The 20,985-nt window shown below is 40.1% G+C and overlaps 1 protein-coding gene across 2 annotated transcripts in view; it reads left to right on the top strand.

Annotated features, from left to right (window-relative positions):
- The window catches only part of LOC139752056 (ras-related protein Rab-18-B-like), a 54,334-nt gene that overhangs the window by 11,273 nt on the left and 22,076 nt on the right, over positions 1-20,985 (top strand). For both annotated transcript variants that reach the window (XM_071667889.1, XM_071667890.1), the window contains exons 2-3: positions 10,934-11,051; positions 17,059-17,250. In XM_071667889.1, the coding sequence (XP_071523990.1) occupies positions 10,934-11,051; positions 17,059-17,250 (310 nt within the window). The remainder of the gene's footprint in view (positions 1-10,933; positions 11,052-17,058; positions 17,251-20,985) is intronic.

Raw genomic sequence — 20,985 nt, 5'->3', positions numbered from 1 at the left:
GATAGGTAGTATGTTTGAGGAAAGGAACCTGGATGTTTTGGCTCTGAGTGAAACGAAGCTCAAGGGTAAAGGGGAAGAGTGGTTTGGGAATGTCTTGGGAGTAAAGTCAGGGGTTAGTGAGAGGACAAGAGCAAGGGAAGGAGTAGCAGTACTCCTGAAACAGGAGTTGTGGGAGTATGTGATAGAATGTAAGAAAGTAAATTCTTGATTAATATGGGTAAAACTGAAAGTTGATGGAGAGAGATGGGTGATTATTGGTGTATATGCACCTGGGCATGAGAAGAAAGATCATGAGAGGCAAGTGTTTTGGGAGCAGCTGAATGAGTGTGTTAGTGGTTTTGATGCTCGAGACCGGGTTATAGTGATGGGTGATTTGAATGCAAAGGTGAGTAATGTGGCAGTTGAGGGAATAATTGGTATACATGGGGTGTTCAGTGTTGTAAATGGAAATGGTGAAAAGCTTGTAGATTTATGTGCTGAAAAAGGACTGGTGATTGGGAATACCTGGTTTAAAAAGCGAGATATACATAAGTATACATATGTAAGTAGGAGAGATGGCCAGAGAGCGTTATTGGATTACGTGTTAATTGACATGGAACCATGGAAGCGGAAGTGGATCATAGGGTGGGGGAGGGGGCAAAAATCCTGGGAGCCTTGAAGAATGTGTGGAAGTCGAGAACATTATCTCGGAAAGCAAAAATGGGTATGTTTGAAGGAATAGTGGTTCCAACAATGTTGTATGGTTGCGAGGCGTGGGCTATGGATAGAGTTGTGTGCAGGAGGATGGATGTGCTGGAAATGAGATGTTTGAGGACAGTGTGTGGTGTGAGGTGGTTTGATCGAGTAAGTAACGTAAGGGTAAGAGAGATGTGTGGAAATAAAAAGAGCGTAGTTGAGAGAGCAGAAGAGGGTGTTTTGAAATGGTTTGGGCACATGGAGAGAATGAGTGAGGAAATATTGACCAAGAGGATATATGTGTCGGAGGTGGAGGGAACGAGGAGAAGTGGGAGACCAAATTGGAGGTGGAAAGATGGAGTGAAAAAGATTTTGTGTGATCGGGGCCTGAACATGCAGGAGGGTGAAAGGAGGGCAAGGAATAGAGTGAATTGGATCGATGTGGTATGCCGGGGTTGACGTGCTGTCAGTGGATTGAATCAGGGCATGTGAAGCGTGTGGGGTAAACCATGGAAAGCTGTGTAGGAATGTATATTTGCGTGTGTGGACGTATGTATATACATGTGTATGGGGGTGGGTTGGGCCATTTCTTTCGTCTGTTTCCTTGCGCTACCTCGCAAACGCGGGAGACAGCGGCAAAAAAAAAAAAAAAGTTTGTATGGAGAAAAACTGGAGGAAGTGAAGTGTTTTAGATATCTGGGAGTGGGCTTAGCAGTGGATGGAACCATGGAAGTGGATGTGATTCACAGGGTGGGGGAGGGGGCGAAGGTTCTGGGAGCGTTGAAGAATGTGTGGAAGGCAAGAACATTATCTCAGAGAGCAAAAATGGGTATGTTTGAAGGAATAATGGTTCCAACAATGTTATATGGTCATGAGGCATGGGTTATAGATAGGGTTGTGCAGAGGAGGGTGGATGTGTTGGAAATGAAATGTTTGAAGACAGTATGTGGTGTAAGGAATAGGGTGAATAGGAACGATGTGGTATACCGGGTCGACGTGCTGTCAGTGGATTAAACCAGAGCTTGTGAAGCGTCTGGGGTAAACCGTAGAAAGGTCTGTGGGGCCTGGATGTGGAAAGGGAGGTGTGGTTTCGTTGCATTAATGAATTTAATGAATTGATAAGTAGATGCCATAGTATGCTTTCATTGCTGCTTATTATGTGAATTCTTTGTATTGTAAGATTTCCAGCAGTCTGCATATTTTAAACTTGAGTAAGCTCATAATGATTTGGACCTTAAACCTCAGATGCCAGAGCTTAAGAGTTGAAATGTGGTACCTTTTTATTGAACTACAGTGACCAGTTTGGTTAATTGATTTGCAGCTATAACTAACTCTGTCAAATTCTTCCTTTCCTTTGGCTTTAAGTCTCTTGTCAGATATCCTCAACTATGAATTACATAAATGGATTTCATGTTACAGGAAGCACAGTGTGCTCTCAAAGATGTCTGAGTGTGTCTAACATTGCCCTCTAGTTTGTTCTCTGTCCATATTCCTTTTCCTTTCACATCATTTTTGATCATTAATGTAAGAGTCTTTTGAGATTGCCATTATTCCCCAGTTCAGATCATTGTCCCAAATGTTTAGCATATAGCCATTATTTTTTTTTCTCTAAATTGCTGCAACTGCATTAGTGTTAAGATGTAATCGTAAAAGGCTTAACAATTAATGGACCTTGTGAAGTAGCCCATACCCATAAGTATGTTGCTGAACGCATTTTGATTTTTCGTACAAAATAGCATTAGCTGTTAATTCACATGCAGAAACTCTGTTTAGAACATATTGTGATGGCTTGATATGAACTTGACACTGTTGAGAATTAGGGTACATTCTCGACTTGACACATTGGACTCATACTTGTGACATGTAGAAATGAAAGTATTTTCCTCTTTCGTTTTCACAAAAAAATAATCTTTTCTTTTATGAGTGAGATATGTCAGGGTATTTTTGTACTTATCTTGCATTTTTCAATGATGTCTTGGTAAAATGATATTAGATTTGTATATCAGCTTCGTTTTGTATCCCACCCACTGGTGGTAGGTCCACTTGTAATCAAGAACACATGACACACACCACAGTTTGTGGACAGTACCATACTCGCTTCATCATTATTTACTGCTTCTGAAGTAAGTGTAGCCATTTCAGTTTGTCAGCAAATAGTGTTAAAGGCACTTAGGGTAATGCAGATTGTAAAGCCATCACTCTTGATTTGAAATTAGCAATGCTTAGGTGTGATCATGGAGAGAAACTTGTGGCTATAGTCTGCATATTTAAAGAACTTATTGAGGAAGGAATTTAGATTAAATGGATGAGACTGGCTTCTTTTCATAAAGAATAAAAGCCAGAACATTCAATTACAGGGAAGAAAACACTCCTCCAGGGAGGCAGACAGATTTTGCTGACACTTTTCTTGGAAGATAATGTTGAAGGAGATTTTAAGCTTATGTCCTTGCTAGTGTGCCATCCCAAAAATCCTATGGCATGTATAAAGTCTGTATTACCTATGATTTGCAACATTTGTTGAATCAAATAATTTAGGGAGCAACATAAAGAACCCTAGTGTCCGTGGCTTTACCTTCCAGCAAACCTCACTTTATGCTGTCCCACTCTGCCACCATCTCAAATTCTTATCACCATATTTGCTGGTAAATTTTAATTGAATACTATCTGAATTCAATCATAGGAGCTATGGTAAGATTTTCTTAAGCTGTTTATTGTACACACCAGGGTCATGAATTTCACAAGATAGGGAATGAGAAATCTGTTCTCAGTTTTTCAAAATTCATTTCATTGGTTTCCGATGTTAGCACAGGGTTAGGTCTGTTAATGCATCAAATATAGGTCTTAAAGTTTACTTAACTTCAGCTCTAGCACTTAATCTTTTAGGTATGAACTTTTCCTGTATGGCATTTAAATACAGGCAGGTAGAACCAGTCATTTAAAGTCAAAGATGATGTACATCACTCTTAAAAGTTACAACTCCCCTTTTTTTTGGCACTGAGGTGGCAGATCTATTGTTGATTAATAAATACTCTTTGTACTGTGTTTTATGTTTGTTACCTTCAGGATCACTTATGTGATTAAATTAATGAAATGCTGTATTTATCATGACTTTCAACTATTCCTATTCATATTTTTTCGTATTTATTGATAGCTGTACCACCTGCTCATATTAGATGGTATGTATCATTGGTATCTGGTCATATTCCCATCATTTCCATCACATTTTGCTTTTTTATTTTTTTTATTATACTTTGTCGGTCTCCCGCGTTAGCAAGGTAGCGCAAGGAAACAGATGAAAGAATGGCCCAACCCACCCACATACACATGTATATACGTACACGTCCACACACACACATACATAGCTATACATCTCAGCGTGTATATATATATATATATATATATATATATATATATATATATATATATATATTTTTTTTTTTTTTTTTTTTTTTTTTTTTTTTTTTTTTTACTTTGTCGCTGTCTCCCGCGTTTGCGAGGTAGCGCAAGGAAACAGACGAAAGAAATGGCCCAACCCCCCCCCATACACATGTACATACACACGTCCACACACGCAAATATACATACCTACACAGCTTTCCATGGTTTACCCCAGACGCTTCACATGCCTTGCTTCAATCCACTGACAGCACGTCAACCCCTGTATACCACATGACTCCAATTCACTCTATTTCTTGCCCTCCTTTCACCCTCCTGCATGTTCAGGCCCCGATCACACAAAATCTTTTTCACTCCATCTTTCCACCTCCAATTTGGTCTCCCTCTTCTCCTCGTTCCCTCCACCTCCGACACATATATCCTCTTGGTCAATCTCTCCTCACTCATTCTCTCCATGTGCCCAAACCATTTCAAAACACCCTCTTCTGCTCTCTCAACCACGCTCTTTTTATTTCCACACATCTCTCTTACCCTTACGTTACTTACTCGATCAAACCACCTCACACCACACATTGTCCTCAAACATCTCATTTCCAGCACATCCATCCTCCTGCGCACATCTCTATCCATAGCCCACGCCTCGCAACCATACAACATTGTTGGAACCACTATATATATATATATATATATACACACACAGACATATACATATATACACATGTACATAATTCATACTGTCTGCCCTTATTCCTTCCTGTTGCCACCCCACCACACATGAAATAACAACCCCCTCCCCCTGCATGTGCGTGAGGTAGCGCTAGGAAAAGACAACAAAGGCCACATTCATTCACTCTCAGTCTCTAGCTGTCATTTATAATGCACCGAAACCACAGCTCCCTTTCCACATCCAGGCCCCACAGAACTTTCCATGACCCCAGATGCTTCACATACCCTGGTTCAATCCATTGACAACACGTCGACCCCGGTATACCACATTGCTCCAATTCATTCTATTCCTTGCATGCCTTTCACCCTCCTGCATTTTCAGGCCCCGATCACTCAAAATCTTTTTCACTCGATCTTTCCTCCTCCAATTTGGTCTCCCACTTCTCCTTGTTCCCTCCACCTCTGACACACATATCCTCTGTATCAGTCTTTCCTCACTGATTCTTTCCATGTGACCAAACCATTTCAAAACACCCTCTTCTGCTCTCTCAACCACACTCTTTTTATTACCACACATCTCTCTTACCCTTTCATTACTTACTCGATCAAACCACCTCACACCACATATTGTCCTCAAACATCTCATTTCCAGCACATCCACCCTCCTGCGCACAACTCTATCTATAGCCCATGCCTTGCAGCCATATAATATTGTTGGAACCTCTATTCCTTCAAACACACCCATTTTTGCTTTCCAAGATAATGTTCTCGACTTCCACACATTTTTCAATGCTTCCAGAACTTTTGCCCCCTCCCCCACCATATGATTCACTTCCACTTCCATGGTTTATCCGCTGCCAAATCCACTCCCAGATATCTAAAACACTTCACTTCCTCCAGTTTTTCTCCATTCAAACTTACCTCCCAATTGACGTGTCCCTCAACCCTACTGTACCTAATAACCTTGCTCTTATTCACATTAACTCTCAGCTTTCTTCTTTCACACACTTTACCAGACTCAGTCACCAGCTTCTGCAGTTTCTCACCCGAATCAGTCACCAGCGCTGTATCATCAGCGAACAACAACTGACTCACTTCCCAAGCTCTCTCATCCACAACAGACTGTATACTTGCCCCTCTTTCCAGAACTCTTGCATTTACCTCCCTAACAACCCCATTCATAAACAAATTAAACAACCATGGAGACCACGCACCCCTGCCGCAAACCAACATTCACTGAGAACCAATCACTTTCCTCTCTTCCTACAAGTACGCATGCCTTACATCCTTGATAAAAACTTTTCACTGCTTCTAACAACTTGCCTCCCACACCATATACTCCAAATACCTTTCACAGAGCATCTCTATAAACTCTATCATATGCCTTCTCCAGATCCATAAATGCTACATACAAATCCATTTGCTTTTCTAAGTATTTCTCACATACATTCTTCAAAGTAAACACCTGATCCACATATCTTTACCACTTCTGAAACCACACTGCTCTTCCCCAATCTGATGCTCTGTACATGCCTTCACCCTCTCAATCTATACCCTCCCATACGATTTCCCAGGAATACTCAACAAACTTATACCTCTGTAATTTGAGCACTCACTTTTATCCCCTTTGCCTTTGTACAATGGCACTTTGCAAGCATTCTTCCAATCCTCAGGCACCTCACCATGAGTCATACATACATTGAATAACCTTACCCACCAGTCGACAATACAGTCACCCCCTTTTTTAATAGATTCCTCTGCAGTACCATCCAAACTCGCCGCCTTGCCAGCTTTCATCTTCTGCAAAGCTTTTACTACCTCTTCTCTATTTACCAAATCATTCTCCCCAACCCTCTCAATTTGCACACCACCTCGACCAAAACACCCTATATCTGTCACTCTATCATCAAACACATTCAACAAACCTTCAAAATACTCACTCAATCCCCTTCTCACATCACCACTACTTGTTATCACCTCCCCATTAGCCCCCTTCACTTATGTTCCTTTTTTTTTTTCCATTATTTTTTATGCACTTTTAAGTGTTTTCTGATTGTTAATGAATATATATAGTTATGAATATGTTCCTGCATTTCATTTTCTGTCGTATATTTCTTCCAAGTTATGTTTTCTAACTGAGGTATTCTAAATAGGTAGATAAGAAGGCTGAAAATTCTGCATGTAAAGGTTTATCATCTAATACAATCATTAATGCTGTCCATATCTATCTGTCTATATCTTTGATGCTCTTTCCAATTGGAACTCCATTATAGGGGTGACTACAGCAACAGCCTGTCTTCATAACTAAAGAACTCTAGTGCTACTTGTTCGCCTTAAGTGCCTCACCCTTAACAGGCCACTGGCAGAGAGTAAGTCTAGTGCAGTGTAAGCAGAGGCTCCTACCTAATGTTCCTAATGACTGCTTGTATCTAAAGCTTTTACCTACTTCTACCAAATGCTCCTGCTTAAATGTTCCTGCATACTACTTCTATCTACTTCTCATATTTTGCCTAAAGGCAAGGCTAGCGCATAGTGCTTACTGCTGGAAAGAATGAGCTGTGTGAGTTAAGTGTTGCCCTTTGTTTTAATGACAAGGAGAGATTGTATGTTTGTGGACAGTCATAATTCTAACAAAAAAGTAAACACAAGTATACCATCAAAATTCCAGCAACTGATGGTTCGGCACCTCCTTTAGTCCGGACAAAATTACGTGAGGGAACTTGAAATTACCACGGCCACCAGACTAATTTACTGGGCGGCCTCAGATGGCTTTGTGTGTAGGGCACACTTATTTACATTCTTTACGCTGCACTTTTCGGTGGTGATACTGCAATTATGTGAGATTTTTAGCTTATTTTGCTTAAATTTAACCCTAGCTATGGCTTCTAAGACATATGAGAGTGTCAGTCATGGTGTCAAACGTAAATGCCAGCCCATGTCGATCCAAGATAAAGTAGAACTGTTGAAAAAATGGACCATAATGTTTCGGTGTATAAGCTGTGTGACATCTACAGCAGTATTGGTTCATCAAAAGGAGAAAATATTGAAATTCTATGCAGACAGCGATTCCAAGAAGCAAATGACGATAGAAAAACTATGAAAGATGGTAAGAGTACTGAGCATGGTCAAGTGATGATGGAATGGTTTCAACAGTGTCGGAGTGATGGAGTGGACTTATCAGGTAGCATGATAATGGACCAGGCTAAGATGTTCCATAAAGAACTTAAATAACAACATGAGCGTGACTATAGTGAAGGATGGCTTTAAAGATTCAAGAAGCATCATGGAATTTCCATGAATAACATGTGTGGAGAAAAGCGGTCTGCAAACCATGAAGGAGCTGCTGAGTATGTGGATGAACTTACGAAACTCGTAGCTGATGAGCACCTCAGTCCTGAGCAGGTGTATAATGAAGACGAAACTGCATTATTCTGGCGATGTGTGACTAGGAAATCACTAACACTAGAAAACGAAGAAGACCCCACAGGATTCAAACAATCTAAGGACAGACTTACCATCTTAGGGTGCTCAAACATTTTATTTTTGTTTAATTTAGATTTCTAGCAGTCCATGGTATACTTTAGACAAATGGGAGATGTATAATTAGTGAGTTAGATGTGTGTTGATGAATTATTATTATGTGGCCATGGTTGATCCGGCAAAATGGTTAATGCAGCAAGGCTTTGGAACCAAGAGTGCCGGAAAATCGGTAGTGTACCTGCACTTATCTTCTACTCCTTGTATCTTTTAATCTGTAACCTAGGCTACTCCAGATACTGATGATGCCTTCACTGTGGCATTTTTTTTTTTTTTTTATCTTGCCATTTGAAAAGTACTTTTTTCTGAAACAAGTAATGTATATATCAAGATAGTAAAACTACCTACATGAGTGATAAGCTCCCAATGAATATATATTCATGCTGCAATTCAGCTCAATGCACATTGAGAACAAACCTATATTGATATAAAACGCCTTTTACTATACAAGTATGGAATAATTTCCCATCTCCAATGATAACCTCGCTAATGCGGGAAATTGTTATATATCAATTATTACCAATAATTGATATGTAACACAGAAATATCAGTCAGGGAAAACCATTGAAAGATCTCTGAGGCCTAGTTGTGGATAAGGGGCTGTGGATTCAGTACATTACACATGATAGCTAGAGAATAGATGTGTGGGAGTTAGCTAGAAAATAGATGTCTGTTTCTGATGCTATCTTAGTGACATGTACAAAAGAAAAAAGATGTTTTTGGAGAGTAGTTTTTCAACATTAGCCAAAGAGAGGAACCTTGTTATTTGTCGAAATCTTGTACAGACTGTTTAAGCATAAGCTGCTTGAAAAAAAAAAAAAACTTTTGTATGGAGTTACATAATGGTTTATATTTATGTTTGCCCTTCAGTCATGTGTATATATTGGTATTGGAGATTAAGCATAGGCTTGTAAAGGTTAAAAGGCAGTAAGAATTAACTGGGTAAAAAGGGTAATAATGAGGCTTAAGGTAGGAAAGGCACCAGGAGTGGATGGGATTACAGCTGAAATGCTGAAGTATGGAGGAGAAAGTGTGATATAGTAGATGCATCTGATATATGATTTAGCATGGAAATAGGAGATTGTGCCTGGGATTGTATGAAAGCTATTATTGTTCCTGTACTCATAGGAAAAGGATATATGTAGTAATGATAGAGGAATAAGTATGTTAGGTATACCAGGAAAAGTGTATGCAAGAATGTTGGTTCATATATTGATGGAAGTGACTGAGCAAGTGGGTTTTAGGAAAGGTAGGGTATGTGTGGATCAGATTTATGTAATGAAGATGATTGTGACAAAAGTATCTACCAAAAGATAGGAGGTTGCATGCAGCTTTTATGGATCTGGATAAAGCATATGATCAGAGTAAAGTGGATTGTTTCACAGGATATGTTAAGAATATATGGGGTATGGAAACAAATGGTGTGAAAGCCTTCTATAGAGGAGAAAAGTTATGTGTAAGAGTGGATAGAGAGCTGAGTGAAAGCTTGAGTGCACATGTGGGTGTGAGGTGGGGCTGTGTGATGTCACTGTGGATTTTTGATATATTGATGGATGGAGTGTTAAGAGAAGTGAAAGCAAAACTAGGGAAAGGGTGTGCAGAGATGGAGTGCAGTGGTGAGGCATGGTGGTTAGTGGCAAGCCTGTTTGCAGATGATAGTGTTGTTTGCTGAGAGTGAAGAGGAGTTGCAGAAGGTTGTAAGCGTGTTTTATATGTTTAAGCATAGGCGAGTGAAGATAAATGCAAATAAAAGTAAAGTAATGATATTTAAATGGAAACAGTGTTGGTATAGGTTTTGCAAACCCATGTCAAGTGAAAGAAGAAAGTGTACTAAAGTGTGTTTTGGATATGGGTTGGAAAGACTGTAAGAGGTGAGAGAGTTTAAGGATTTAGGAACTGTCTTGGGTATGTTTGGTGATATGGAAGGAGAGAGAAGGGAGAGAGCAGTACAGGGTAGGAGTCAATGTAGATGAAGGGTAGAGGTGTAAGTATGGAAGTGAAGAGAGGACTAAAGGACAGCATATTATTCCCAACCCTAACCTATGCAGCTGAAACATGGACATGGAATGAGCCACAGAGGTCAAGAATCTAGGATGTGGAAATGAGCTATTTGAGAGGAGCATGTGGTATGACTAGATGGAATGAAGAAAGAAATGAGGGGGTGTATGAGAGATGTGGAATGGCAGGAAATGCAAAGGGAATGTGTTGTGGAGTGGTAGAATGGGTGAAAGATAAAACCTTGTGTTGGTTTGGGCATGTGGAAAGAATGCAAGATGGAGAGATTACAAGGATAGTGTACAGTAGTACAATTAAAGGGGAAGGTCTGAGAGGAAGACCACCTGTGACTTGGGGAAATAGAGTGTAAGATTACCGGAGAGAAATGGTGGAAGAATGCATAGAAAAGTGTATGTGAGGGAATCTTATAAGAATGGAAAGTGGAGACTTTTACCATGGCTTCCCCCCCTGTTGGGAGTTCCCATAGAGAATGGGCATGAGAGGTATAGATGGATAGATAGTTACTAGTTAGGTGTGCAGTAGAATAAAATTTGTGACAGAAACTGGAACCCTACAACCACATGGAGGGTTGCTTAAATTCTCTGTTATAGGTCATTTTTTTATAGTAATCTATGGTCACTCACTTCCATATTTTCTTTTTCAGCCTGCTACTTCGGTTTACAGATGACACTTTTGACCCAGAACAGAGTGCAACAATTGGTGTCGACTTTAAGGTTAAGACGGTTACAGTAGATGGAAACACCACAAAATTAGCAATATGGGTAAGCTTATTCTTGAAGTATAATCTTGTGTCATTTGAAAACTAGAAAAAATGACTTGTTAGAAAATGAGCTTAACAGAGAGTAGTTTTATTTATTGAGATATTACATTCTGAAAAGCATTTGACTTCCCATTTATTCATTTAGATATAAGTAACAAAGTAATCTGGAAAACATAAGTTTTTGCTTGTGTATATGGCTAAATCCACATATACTTCCCCTGCCTAAAGGCAAGTGGGTTCAAAAATTAATGCTTGAATTGTAGAGATGTAAGCTAGTAAAGTATACTGTCAAGTTGTGAGGGAAAGTGGTTAGTGAGAGGGGTAGTGGTATGTGTAGAACATCTGATTGAGAAGAAGCATTGTAACTTAAGGAGAGGTAGAAGGTTTGTTGAACAGATGATTGCTTTAAACAAATAGTGTTAGAAATAAAGAGAACAAAATAGTCAGGTATCTGGAGAAAGCATATTATTATGACTTTTTGTATATAGTCTCAGATTTCCTTGCATGGGGCTCCGGCAGCTATAGAATATGTTACAACCAAAGCAGGGAAAAGATGGACTTCTTTGGAATAAGAATTTCCTCCATGAGGCTACTTTTTTTTTTTTTTTTTCAACAACAGCCTCTTCACAGTGACTTTTCAGAGAGAAAAGAAACTTAGCAGAGTTTATGAGTGTGAAAAAAGAGTTAAAGGTAAATATGAACAGAAGTAAGGTGTTAAGTTTAAGAAGGTGGTTGAGACGAGATTGTTGAGTGTAAATTCGAATGGGGAAGATCTGGAGGTGGAATGTTAAAGGTACCTGTGGTGACATGGTATGCTTGCATCTATAGAGGTAGATTGGAAAGTAGGGTAAGGTCTTAGTTGCATTAGGAAGCAGTTTGTCATAAGCAGAGATGGTTATGTTGTGAAGGTACTGTAATTTCAGTAGTGTTGTATGGTTGATTCTTGGCCTTGAATGCAAAATATGGGAAGAGGATGTATGTTTCAGAAATGAAAAGACTGAGGGTGGTGCATGTTGTGAGATGGGTTGATTTATTAAAAATGACATTGTCAAATAGAGATGTGGTATAAAGATGTCAAATAGAGATGTGGTATTAGATACATTCTGATTGAGAGTTGCAATAGGGTAAGCTAAAATGGTTTGGGCATATGAAGAGGATGAGTGAAGAGAAACATTAAGGGTTATCTATGGTTCATCATTGCAGGAAGCAAAAGGGAGGAGGAGATGAAAGGATGTAATGAAGGAGGCTGCTGTGTATCAGGTACTGAACTTTAGGAGGGTAGGGAGCATATATTGGATACAGTGAACTGGAGTGTTGTGATGTATGGATTAGTATCAAGCTGTCATTGGGCTGAACCAGGCCATAGGAAACGGTCAAGATAAACCATGTATGCTATTTGGTTTTGATGAATTGTGCATGATTAGAGATTGGATGTGTAGTGTATGGACTAATTTTGTGTACCATGCAGAAGCTGTGGGGTGGATGTATAAGAATTGGTTATGAATGGTGCACTGAGGAAGATAAAATGCTAGTGAAAGACTAAAGAGGTGTGTGCAGTTGGTACCTGCTGGGAAGGAATGCAAGTAATTCGGAGGTATGCAAGAGAAAGCAGGTAGAAAGTGCTGGGGTTGAAAAGGAGGGCAAATGAGGGACAGGTTGAGAGAATATTGGCAGGCTTCAAGAAGAATGAGGAAATGTTTTGGAAGATGAATAGCATGTGAACAAGAAAAAAACAAAATGGTCCCTTACTGAGAGGAGCAGTTGGGGAAGTTGTACTGTAACATGCAAAGAAGAGATGGAGTGAGTATATTGAAAGACTATTGAATGTGTAAGATGATAGGATGGTGGATGTGGGGCATTTGGGATGAGATGGTGCACAGAACGAGAGAGTGATGGTAAATGATTTGGTGAGAAGAGAGGACATGATGAAAGTTTTGCATGAGATGAAGTATGGCAAAGCAACTGGAGTGGATAAGATTGCGTATGAACTTCTTAACCCCTTAACCAGATTTGTAGATTGACATTGCCTGATAAAAAGGCCGTGACATGGATGTTCATTCTGTGCTTTTGGGTGGAATAGTCGAATTTCAACTGATCTTTGGTTGTCAGGCAAGGCACTTTAAGTTCTCATTTTACAACAGCACTATGAATCCCTCTGCTGGGAAGGATTGTCTGTTATTATGTTACGCACACCAGATAACACTATCTTAATGTTTTGGGATGAAAGCAAACACTATGGTTAAATCTCTATATAATACAAGAAATAAAGAGTACAATATAACAGAAGCACATTAATTGGGCACAAATCATTTACGTTAACGCTTAACATTCAATATTCCAGGTAAGATTTCAAACCAGGAGATTTCTTTCCTTTATGACAATTTGATTCTAGAAACATGATTCAAGATACACTTATTCGTTGGACACTTCTTAGACAGGCTACAATACTCTATGACACTCGGACCTAAGTGACAGGCAGTGCAACACTGTAGAGTTTAGTATAGCACCACTTTACATAGTGATCATAGGCTACGGGTTTGAGACGGGAACCCACTAACCTGCTGGGCCCGCAGTGTAGCTAAGGAATCGTGGTCCTGCTGGCATCAGAGGTTTTTATTGATGGGAGGAGCAAGCCAGGAGCAGCCTACCCTGCTTCCCTAGTCTCAGGTGGGATTGGAGAAGGGTGACCTAGAGTGCCACTCCTGATTGTCTGGAGGCCTAAGGTCCAGCTGTGATTGGAGGATGGTGGCTCATAGTGCCTCTCCTGGTTAGCTGGAGGGTCATAGGTCTGACCCTCATCTTGCCTAAGGCCCAACCTTCTCTTATTCTGATGGTAACAACGATATATAGGAAGCCATATTTCCTAGATGACCTCCTCTCTTGACCTCAGCTGTCTGGCACCTCGGACATGGGAGAAATGACTGGCCTAAGTGTTAAGGGTAACTGGATTGATGACCCGGCATGACCTCTGCTCTTGATCTCAGCCGTCTGGTGCCTTGGGCGTGGGAAAGACGACAGGCCTAAGTGTTTAGGGTAACAGGATCGATGACCCAGCCAGGGAAGTGAAACCCAAGCCGAGATAACGGAGGCCCTGGCCCCCACTCTGCCATCCAGTAATGTAAAACATCACTTACACCATAAACACTTATGGGGCACACGTACAAACATGGGACACACACACACTTGTTCGTAACAACAGTTACACATTATTTCTCCTATTACCATTCAACCTTGGCATGGAGAGGTTTTCACTGTAGACTGCAAAGTGTAGATGGCACCAAATGGTACTGTATTTGCTCCACAGTGATAAGGATTCCAGGATCCAGATGGTAATCGTTTGATGATGAAAATCTATTTGATGGTAAACCAAATGTATTACAGTGCTTGCACATAAATGAGGTGATAGTCAAGACATATTGACACTGCTGTGTTGTGCTTAAAAATATATCAGATATATGCTCTCACCAGAAGTTTTTATTTCTTAGGGGTAAGCTGAGGCATATTTCACTCATTTTACTGTTGGTTTCTCATTCTTAAATGATGTTCTATCATTTCATTGGAGAGAAGTTGTTTCTTCCTTGAAAAACACCCATATTGCACAAGCATTAGGAAATTTAAAGTGCCTGCTATTAATCCTCAAACTGTGTAATTAATTTCCATATGCTTTTACAAGGAGTGTGAATTATTCAGTGAAATGTGAAAATGGTAATTAGTTCATTTTTATCACTTTTTATCAAGACAAAACTGTACAGTTTCTGCATTTGGCACTACTATTTCTTAAAAACAACGTTTGATAGCAGGGGAATAATATTAAGAAGAATGAAAATAAAGTATGTACGGTATGCTGTCCAGAAGATGGTATTAACTTCCTCGAGTGCGACATTTTTTTTGCTCCTTACTCTGATAATGATGAACAAAGTGTAATGGATAAGAAAAAAAGGGCCTGATTTAAGAGTATGCTAAGCACCCTCATGTTGCCAACTCATAAACACTTGTTAGTAACTTTGTGCATCATTATTATATGTCTGTTTATGGATTGCAATACTTAACACACTCTTAACAGTGAATGAATGATACCCAAATACAGTACAGTGAAAACAAAGTAAAATTGGCATCATTTAGCTGAGTGAGTCATTGTGTATGCATGAGGTTTTATTTGGCCACTGCATGAAGGCTTATGGGATCCTGGTACCATTTTCAGGTTGGGGGTTTGCCAAACTGTATAGGATGTACAAACCACTTTTTTGATAGCTATAGACTCTTGTATTTTGCAGTGAGAAGGAAAAGTGGCTAATACTGCTGTTAATTGGTTATACAGAATTTCATTGCATGTATGGCCCAGAATGATGTGCATGAGGACTGACAAGATCCCTGTATAGTGCCATGATATAAAAGCAAGTGGGAGATAAAAGTGAATGCTCAAATCATAAAGGCATAAATCGCTTGAGCATACCTGGTAAGTTGTGTGGGAGGGTGGTGATTGAAAGGGTGTCAGTATGGTTCAGAGCATGAAATTAGGGAGCAATAACATTTAGGAGTAATTATGGATATGTGGACCAGATGTTTGTTTTGAAGATATTGTGTGAAAAATATAAGGAGAAAGTGATCTATATATGGTGCTTATGGACCTTAAGAAAGCACATAATAGATATGACACAGAGGGTTTGCGGAAGATGCTGCAAATGTATTGTGCACCAGTAGGAAAGCTACTAAACATAATAAGGAATTTTTATTGGGATAGTTATATGTTTTTGCTAGGAGAAAGGGAACAGGATGAATGGTTCTAAGTGAAGATTAGTCTACACCATGGTGTTTTTACCTTGGCTTTTTAATCTGTTTATGGAAGGGGTGGCAAGGAACATAATTGCAAGGGTCAGAGAGAAAAGGGTGGGTCCACACTATACTGGAGGTGAAGGGGACTAGGAGGTGAGAAAATAGACATTTGCAAATTACAGGGCTCTGATGGTTGACTTGAGAGAGAAGTTACAGAAGATGGTATCTGAGTTTGGATGCGTGTGTGAAAGGAGGAAATTAAGTGTAAATGTTAATAACAGTAAAGTAATGAGGTGTAGCAGGAGGGTGAGACTGGTTGGTTTGAGTGTGAGTTTGAATGGGGAGAAACCTGGAGGAAGTGGATTGCTTTAGACACCTGAGATTGGACATGGCAGCTAGAGTAAATCTCTGGGAAGGTGAGGAAGCAAATGTGCTATGTGTAATACGTGTGTGGAAGGAGAAGTCAGTGTCTTCAAGGGCAAAGATGGTTATGTTTGATGGGATAGTAGTCCCAATGATGTTTTTTGGGTGTAAGTAAGTCTTGGGCCCTGAATTCCAAAGAATAGAAGAGGGTGAACATGATAGAAGTGAAATACCTGAGGACAATATGTGGAGTGAGTAGGGTTGATTATGTAAGGTATTACAGAATTAGAGAGATATGTGATTGTATGCACATTAAGATAGAGAGGGTAGACCTGGATGTGCTGAAATGGTTTTGTCATCTGGAAGGGATGCACACCAGAACTAAAGGGAACAATTACAGAGAAGGAGATGGAAAGATGGGGTGAAATAGGCTTTGATTTATTGGAAATCCAAGAGAATCTCTTGAGGCTTGTGGGACTACTTTGGAGAGAAAGAGTTTTTCATACTTTAAAACTTACTTTTTTTCCTTTACCTTTGTCATTTCATAAAACATTCAACTCCATAATAAAAACCTTTCTTTGTTAAAAAGCCAAGAATTGTACTGAAGTACATCAAAGTAGCTAGCAGTGTGAGTGACAGCATGTGATTGCAGTTCGAAAAATCTTGTATTTCATATTTTAAGAATAAGAATAGAGTACATAACTTTACAAAACTTCCTTTATGATTATTTTCTATTGCTTTACATTTCTTCTTATAGATTAATTAAGTAGAATATGTCTGAACATAAACTTAGGAGTTTTACAAAGCAATTTGAATATCTGGGCTAGTATGTAATAGTGTGAGGAATTTCATTCACTTTCTGGTCTTCACAGGATACTGCAGGTCAAGAAAGGTTTCGCACATTAACTCCTAATTACTACCGTGGAGCTCAGGGAGTTATTCTTGTTTATGACGTCACCAAGAGGAAAACTTTCACTAAGTTGGATATGTGGCTTAGTGAACTGGATACCTACTCTACCAAAACAGACATAGTCAAGATGTTAGTTGGCAATAAAATAGATAAGGTATGTTTAAGATACAAATTGTTGTACTGAAACATATATTACTAGTATACTGATTAGTGGTAATATAGATTGATTTTTTTTTTTTAGTTTTCCTTTTGGATTCCCAACACCATTATATATATCACAGTTTAGTAACCCTTAAGAGTTGTGAAAGTATATCTGCAATAAAAGGATATAGTAATGTAGTAAAATGCAGTAACTGCAAAAAAGTGTGGAAGAATCAGTCAACACTTGCCAGTGACCAGTATTTAACCCACAGCCACTGACAACGAGGTTATATTACTGGTGCTAACCTGGGTATCAGGAGGGTTAGTGGCAGCTGCACAGTCAGTCAGGTTGTTACATGCCTGTCCTTTGACCAAGGTTGCTCATCTTTTTGCCTTACTGACACATGGATCGCTGGTTTTCATCCCACAAACATATAATCTATATTGTCTCATTCATAGCACTTGACAAGATGCATCTTACATGACTTTCTTCATTTTTTTTCATTAATATTATTTTTTCTATTATTATACTATTATTATGCTCAAATTACAGAGGTATAAGTTTGTTGAGTATTCCTGGTAAATTATATGGGAGGATATTGATTGAGAGGGTGAAGGCATGTACAGAGCATCAGATTGGGGAAGAGCAGTGTGGTTTCAGAAGTGGTAGAGGATGTGTGGATCAGGTGTTTGCTTTGAAGAATGTATGTGAGAAATACTTAGAAAAGGAAATGGATTTGTATGTAGCATTTATGGATCTGGAGAAGGCATATGATAGAGTTGATAGAGATGCTCTGTGGAAGGTATTAAGAATATATGGTGTGGGAGGCAAGTTGTTAGAAGCAGTGAAAAGTTTTTATCGAGGATGTAAGGCATGTGTACGTGTAGGAAGAGAGGAAAGTGATTGGTTCTCAGTGAATGTAGGTTTGCGGCAGGGGTGTGTGATGTCTCCATGGTTGTTTAATTTGTTTATGGATGGGGTTGTTAGGGAGGTGAATGCAAGAGTTTTGGAAAGAGGGGCAAGTATGAAGTCTGTTGGGGATGAGAGAGCTTGGGAAGTGAGTCAGTTGTTGTTCGCTGATGATACAGCGCTGGTGGCTGATTCATGTGAGAAACTGCAGAAGCTGGTGACTGAGTTTGGTAAAGTGTGTGAAAGAAGAAAGTTAAGAGTAAATGTGAATAAGAGCAAGGTTATTAGGTACAGTAGGGTTGAGGGTCAAGTCAATTGGGAGGTGAGTTTGAATGGAGAAAAACTGGAGGAAGTGAAGTGTTTTAGATATCTGGGAGTGGATCTGGCAGCGGATGGAACCATGGAAGCGGAAGTGGATCATAGGGTGGGGGAGGGGGCGAAAATTCTGGGAGCCTTGAAGAATGTGTGGAAGTCGAGAACATTATCTCGGAAAGCAAAAATGGGTATGTTTGAAGGAATAGTGGTTCCAACAATGTTGTATGGTTGCGAGGCGTGGGCTATGGATAGAGTTGTGCGCAGGAGGATGGATGTGCTGGAAATGAGATGTTTGAGGACAATGTGTGGTGTGAGGTGGTTTGATCGAGTAAGTAACGTAAGGGTAAGAGAGATGTGTGGAAATAAAAAGAGCGTGGTTGAGAGAGCAGAAGAGGGTGTTTTGAAATGGTTCGGGCACATGGAGAGAATGAGTGAGGAAAGATTGACCAAGAGAATATATGTGTCGGAGGTGGAGGGAACGAGGAGAAGAGGGAGACCAAATTGGAGGTGGAAAGATGGAGTGAAAAAGATTTTGTGTGATCGGGGCCTGAACATGCAGGAGGGTGAAAGGAGGGCAAGGAATAGAGTGAATTGGAGCGATGTGGTATACCGGGGTTGACGTGCTGTCAGTTGATTGAATCAAGGCATGTGAAGCTTCTGGGGTAAACCATGGAAAGCTGTGTAGGTATGTATATTTGCGTGTGTGGACGTATGTATGTACATGTGTATGGGGGTGGGTTGGGCCATTTCTTTCGTCTGTTTCCTTGCGCTACCTCGCAAACGCGGGAGACAGAAAAAAAAAAAAAAAAAATTATTATACTTAACGCTGTTTCCCGTGTTAGCGAGGTAGCTTAAGGAAACAGATGAAGAATGATCCAACCACTCAAGTACACATTGTATTATACTTAATCGCCTTCTCCCGCAGTAGAGAGGTAGCGCAAGGAAACAGACGAGAGATGTATATGCTTAAATGCCCACACACACACACACACACACACACACACACACACACACACACACACACACACATATATACATACCCCTACATTTCAATGTATACATACATATACATACACAGACATATACATATATATACATGTACATATTCATACTTGCTGCCTTCATCCAATCCCGTCACCACCCCACCACACATGAAATAGCAAGGTAGTGCAAGGAAAAGACAAAAAAGGGCCACATTCATTCACCCTCAGTCTCTAGCTGTCATGTGTAATGCACTGAAACCACAGCTCCCTTTCCGCATCTAAGCCCCACAGAACTTTCCATGGTTTACCCCAGATGCTTCACATTCCCCGGTTCAATCCAATGATAGCATGTCGACCCCGGTATACCGCATCATTCCAATTCACTCTATTCCTTGCACACCTTTCACCCTCCTGTATGTTCAGGCCTCAATTGCTCAAAATCTTTTTCACTCCATCCTTCCACCTCCAATTTGGTCTCTCACTTCTGTTTGTTCCCTCTACCTCTGATGCATATATCCCCTTTGTCTGTCTTTCCTCACTCATTCTCTCCTTGTGACCAAACCATTTCAACAGCCCCTCCTCTGCTCTCTCAACCACACTCTTTTTATTGCTGCACATCTCTCTTACCCTTTCATTACTTAATCAAATCACCTCACACCACATATTGTCCTCAAACATTTAATTTCCAGCACATCCACCCTCCTCTGCACAACCCTATCTATAGCCCATGCCTCGCACCCATATAAAATTGTTGGAACCACTATTCCTTCAAACATACCCATTTTTGCTCTTCTAGATAACATTATCACCTCCCACACATTCTTCAACACTCCCAGAACCTTCGCCCCCTCCCCTACCGTGTGACTCACTTCTCCTTCCATGGTTCCATCCGCTGCTAAGTCCTCTCTCAGATATCTCACTTCACTTCCTCCAGTTTTTCTCCATTCAGACTTACCTCCCAATTAACTTGTCCCTCAATCCTACTGAACCTAATACCCTTGCTCTTATTCACATTTACTCTCAACTTTCGCCTTTCACACTTTTTACCAAACTCAGTCACCAACCTCTGCAGTTTCTAACCTGAATCAGCCACTAGCACTGTATCATCAGCAAACAACAACTGACTCACTTCCAAGCCCTCTCATCAACAACAGATGGCATACTTGCCCCTCTCTCCAAAACTCTTGCATTCATCTCCCTAACCACCCCATCCATAAACAGATTAAACAACCATGGAGACATCACCACCCCTGCCGCAAACCAACATTCAATGGGAACCAGTCACTTTCCTCTCTTCCTACTTGTACTCATGCCGTACATCCTTGGTAAAACTTTTCACTGCTTCTAGGAACTTACCTCCCATATCATATACTCTTGTTTTTTTTTTGGGGGGGATGTATCCTACAAGGAACAGCATTAGCCAGTTTTCTCTGTAATCATATCAGGGTGTCAAGGATTATGAAATGTTTTGCAGATGACTCATAAGTAAAAGTGTGGAGAATGAAGAGGATCGAGAGAAACTAAGAGACTTACATAATAT

Source organism: Panulirus ornatus, chromosome 12 (genome assembly GCF_036320965.1).
Source record: "Panulirus ornatus isolate Po-2019 chromosome 12, ASM3632096v1, whole genome shotgun sequence".
NCBI classification, from domain to species: Eukaryota; Metazoa; Arthropoda; class Malacostraca; order Decapoda; family Palinuridae; genus Panulirus; species Panulirus ornatus.
The sequence above is the reverse complement of the archived record's forward strand: the minus strand, read 5'-3'. Positions and strand labels throughout refer to the sequence as shown.